The sequence below is a fragment of the Tupaia chinensis genome, unplaced genomic scaffold, assembly GCF_000334495.1.
Source record: "Tupaia chinensis unplaced genomic scaffold, TupChi_1.0 Scaffold000335_1, whole genome shotgun sequence".
In the NCBI taxonomy this organism is placed as follows: Eukaryota; Metazoa; Chordata; class Mammalia; order Scandentia; family Tupaiidae; genus Tupaia; species Tupaia belangeri.
Window position 1 is genome coordinate 501,500 of NW_006159829.1, and position 5,024 is coordinate 506,523.

Here is a 5,024-nt window from a genome sequence, read left to right on the forward strand (position 1 = left end):
CGCGTCTGCCCAGAGGGGCTGGCGTTCGGGGGTCGGGGTCCGAGGCCGTGTGTCCGCAGCTGCTGGTTGGCCACCGGCCCAGGTGGGGCTGCGAGCTGGCGGTACTGCCGCTGCGACAGCTTTCTCCTTGAGGGACTTGGGGGATCAGCGTTTTCTCCCTGGTAGAGCCTCGAAAGTCTGTGGTGAGCAGTTTGGAGACCGTGCGCGGGTTCATTAGCTCCAGCTCCAAAGCCGGTGCGTGTGCCAAGCTGTCTAATGCGGATGCCCCGCACCAGCGCCCTGAATTAATGTTATTGTTATTTGTGTGGACGTGGCGGGGTGCAAACAAGGTTAATTGAAATGAGAGCGCAGTTTCCTCTCGATAACGGCCGCTCTGACAGCCAGGAGGAGCTGCGCTGGGTGTGAGAGCCGGCTTTATTATCCCTTTTTATTAGAGCTAATTTGGGCTCTATATCAAAAACCACATTAAGGGAGTCTTCTCTGCCGCTCCATCGCCAGCCCCTCCGGCCAGCCCCTCTCCCCTCTGCGGCTGCAGTTAAAAGACAATTAAAAATAAACTCTGCTCGTTAAACCACCCTTTGTTTCCCACCCTCTCCCGCCTTCCCTCTCAGCTGCCCGCTGCTCTGGGCCTCAGCCTCTCTTCTGACCTCTCCCCTTCCTGCCCCCCAAGTGTCTTCTTAAAGCCTCTGGGGGGCAGCAGGACCCTGAGGCCCCTGCCGGTAGCTGGCCCTGGGTGCCTGTAAGCAGGAAGCACAGTGTAGACATGCCAACCTCCATGGTGCCAGCCTGCTACAGGGCAACTTCCGCCCCTTGGAGCCCACATTTCGGGTGGTTGGAGAGCCCTCTGGTGGGTGTCCGGTGGTTGCTGGCCTACTCTCCTGCCCACCCTCAGCTGAGGGAAACCGAGCCCCGGGTTCATGCTCTGGAACCCGCTGCCCCCTGCTCCTGGCCCCGGACACAGGGTGGCCTCAGCCGCAGCAGCTCCGCACACACTGCTGGGACGGCGGGGGCAGGTTGCCCGGACAGGCCCTGTACTCCGCTCCCGCAGCCGCAGACTGCCGTCCCCTGTGCACCTGTGTGGCTGGCACCTGGCCCTGGGCATGCTTGCTCCCAGGGGGAAGGTGGACCCGAGGCATGGCCACCAGCCTCACTGCCTGTCCCCCCAGATGCCCGTGTGCTCCTACTTCCTGAAGGGGGTCTGCAGCAGCAGCGACTGCCCCTACAGCCACGTGTACGTGTCCCGGAAGGCCGAGGTCTGCCATGACTTCCTCAGAGGCTACTGCCCCCTGGGGGCAAAGGTGAGGTGGCCTGCGGGCGGGCAGCTCCCTGCACTGGGCCTTCCACCAACCTGGCTGGTGCCTCCCTGGCCTGGGACTTGCCCAGAGGCAGACCACTCCAGGGCCGGTGGGGGACCGAGGGCCCGTGGGTGCGGCAAGGGGTGACTGAGACTGATCCACTGGCCTGGCGGCGAGAGCAAGTGGTCGGGCTGGTGGGAGGCGGTGGGCCATGGGGTGTTGGAGGCCACAGGGCACAGCAGGTGGCGGTGGGGGCCTGCCAGAAATGGGCAGGCTGGGCAGAGCCCAGGGGGCACCCTGCAGGGCCCAGCAAGGTTGGGGTGAACTAGCTGTATCTAGGGTATACGAGGTATGCGGCAGGGGTCTCGAGGGCTCGTGTGCCTCTCCCCTCCCCGGGCCATAGCTGTGGCAGGTTGTATGGCTGGGCCTTTGTGGGCTCCCAGGAGCCGTGCACCCTGCCTTTGCTGGCCCCGGCCCAGCTGTGCAGAGGCCTCCTCCCCAGTGCTGCGGCTGCCCAGCAGACATAGGGCGAGCTGGAGGGGGCCAGGGCCTTGGTGTTCCCAGCAGCCCCTGGGTCTGGGAGACCCCCCCAGCCTCCCACCTGTGGCTGCTCCCTGGGCTGGAGAAATTTCAGTCCTGGCACCTTGAGAGCGAGCTGTTACTCAGGGGTGAGGCACAAGGCCTGGCCCCAGGGAGTTCCCTCTCCCCCAGGCAGCCCTCTACAGTTGGCCAGGCCCTTCCTGCACCTTCCCTCCCATCCTGTCCACCCCTCCCAGGTGACCTGACGTCCACTTCCAAGAGAAACACCGGGCAGCGGGCAGCAGGTGCCTGGAGCCAGCCCGCCCCTCCTGCCTCCAGGCCAGGGCTGCAGCAGTGCTGCCCTGGGGCCTGACCAGGAGTGGCACGTCACCTAGAAAAGGGAAGCCCTTCCTGGGAGGCGGGGTCTGGCCAGGGGCGATTACTGTAACTACTCTGGTTCAGATGCAGGCATCAGAGTGCCGTTAGTGGAAGTGCTTACTGCGTCCCTTTCGGCGTGTCAGCGCTGCGTGGCTGTGGCGTGATGGATAGCAGCTTGTAATTATATATGGGAAAGCGCTGAGCGGGCCAGATCCGGGAGGAGAGCAGCAGCCTGGGCCTGGGAGGGTTAACTTTATTCTCTAAATAATATAAAAAGTGCTGAGTCGTCTCCTTGCGCCTGAAGTAGAAGTCCTCGAATGGGCCCCAGAGAGTTTGTAATATTCCACTGCATCAAGTGAGATTGTTAACCTTGCTTCATAAAGCGATGGCTTGTTAAAGAGGCGCATTCCCTTTTCTTGTGAATAATTTAGGCTGGGAGTAAATCTCTGCTCCTTCCCCTTGCGGGGACCACAAGGCACCAGGGGCCTGTGGCTCAGATGTCTGCCTCTCCCAGTGCGGCCCCCGCCCGCGGGCCCAGCCAGTCCCCAGGCTCCGGGACAGATCGGCACTGGCCTTGTGGGCGCCCTCCCCCTGGGGTCTGCTCCGCCGGCCTTGCAGTGAGTCCAGAGCATCCCTGTGGGGCTGTTTCTCATGGTCCTGCTGCTGGCCCGCCACTGACCACTCAGCGCGTATGCTGACACCAAGCCGTCGCCCACAGCCTGCTCAGCAGCACGGGCTTTCTTGGACTAGAACCCCGACCTTCGCCTGCTGGTCTCGCCAGCCTTAGTCTGCAGTCTGTCGTCCCTGCCTCCTTCCCTGTGCTGGCACCGTGCCTTGTGATCTGCAGTGCCCAGCCTGGCCAGCAGGAGGCCCCGAGAGCCGGCTCCCGTTCCTGGGACGGCAACCTTCACCGAGCTCCTTGCTTCCCAGGGGCAGGGACAGTCACTCCTCTGTGGGGGCCGGTCCCTTCGTCTGGTGCCGGGTGTGCTCCTTCCAGCCGGGCATGTGCGGCCGGTGCCCCCACCCTCTGCAGAGTTGGGGGCATCTCTGTGTGTGTGCACATGTACGTGCGTATGTTGGGGTGTCCATTAAATATGTGTACGTGTGTGCACATGTCGGGTGCATCATGTGGTTTCATATACGTGTGCACACATGTAAGTGTGTGTTGATGTGGGTTTATGGCGTTCACTGTGAGTGCATACAAATGTGTGTCTGGCATATGCACATGTGTTTGCTTGGTGCATTGTGTGGTGTGTGCAGATTGCTTGGTGTGTGCAGATTGCTCGGTGCGCACAGGTCTGCACATGCGTACATGTGTGTTTGGTATGTATGCATGTGCTTGGTGCTTACAGGTGTGTGCGCATCCACACGCTAGGCATGCAGCAGAGGTGACCGCACTGCCTTCGTCCCTACCGGCAGGTGCACCATGGCCTTCCCGCTGAAGCCTGGCCCTTCTGCACCTGCCTCCCGCCCCCACCACCCTGCCTGTGCACAGTGCCGCCTGGTGGGGAAGGGCCCTGGCGGGGTGTGGGGTCTTAGCCCCCAGCGGTGAGCTGAGTCTCCTGAGCCCCGCCCCCTGGCCGTGGCAGCTCCCTCAGGTGGACTCCTGTGTGTTCTGGGGGATGTCCTTCCCTTTCCCATGCTGAGGCTCGCCCTCTGCGGGTTGGTCCAAGGGTGCCTGTTGCCCAGGGTTACCGAGAGCCTCCTGCACCTGCACGGTGACTGGTCCTCTGGGCCGCATCTGCTTTGTGCGGGGTGGGGTGGCTAGAGGGGCGGTGTGTGTCCTGCAGCCTGGCCCACAGGCGTGTGTGTGAGTTGGTGTCCGTTTGGTGCCATGTGAAGTGCAGAGGGGCTCACGCTTTCTTTGTGTAGGGAGCCCTTTCCTTCCAAAGTCTTTTTCCTTAAAGATTTTTTGCTGTAGGGCACGTGTACTAGAGGAGACACAGAGACAGAGAGCAAGAAGTCGTTCCCCGAGGGGCTGGCCACACTGCAATACCTTCTCCATTCTCCTCTTGCAACTGGCAGGAATTTCAGGCCGTTGGGTCCAGGACTTGAACCATGGTTGACTCTGTAGGAGTCCAGCATGTAACCCTTACACCACCTGCTGGCCCCTTCCGGAGTGCATCCTAATCTACTCCTTCTTTGATTTGTATTGCTGCTTAGAATCAGCAGTGCTGGGGCCGGCAGGCAGCATGCTGGTGAAGACGCTGCACCCCCACGCGGCCAGCTGTGGTTTAAGTCTCAAACCCCCGAGCTTGAGAATCACGCCAGACGCGTGGGCATGCCCAGAACTCCAAGGGGAGGATGGAGGAGAAGGGATTGTGGCGTGGCCATCCCCAGGAGGTGATTTCCCACTTCCCTCTCTCTGTCTCACTGTTTCTCTCCGAGGAGAGTATGCGTCCTATGGCAAAAAAAACTTAAAATGCAACATTCCATGAGGTCTTTGCGGTGCAGACCCCACTGCAGGCGTGTACTTGGGTGGCTCAGTGAGTTCCCGTGGCCTACAGCCCCCGCCCCACCTCTTGCTGTTGCTGCAGCTGGAACTCTGACCTCTGTCCCCGTGGCGCCCCCCTGTGGGCACTGCACCCGTGGATCTGTGCTGTGCATCCTCCACATGTGTGGCAGCGTGGCGGTGTGCTGGCCCGAGGGGCCGCCCTGTCACTAGGGCGTGGTCAGCACCTTCTGCCTGGGCCACGTTTCATTGGTCGCTTGTTGGGGGGCACAACAGTGTCTGCGGAGCTATTGGGAGTATGACGGCCGTGCGGGCTGATGGACGAGCCTGCGTAGCGCCGCACGGCGTCTCTGTCGGCTTTGGGAGGGGGGTTGCCGTGG

General features: G+C 61.8%; 1 protein-coding gene across 2 annotated transcripts in view; it reads left to right on the forward strand.

Annotated features, from left to right (window-relative positions):
• ZC3H3 (zinc finger CCCH-type containing 3) overlaps positions 1–5,024 on the forward strand; it is a gene marked incomplete at its 5' end in the record, with an annotated part of 65,962 nt that overhangs the window by 50,735 nt on the left and 10,203 nt on the right. For both annotated transcript variants that reach the window (XM_027773291.1, XM_027773292.1), the window contains 1 exon segment: positions 1,167–1,298. In XM_027773291.1, the coding sequence (XP_027629092.1) occupies positions 1,167–1,298 (132 nt within the window).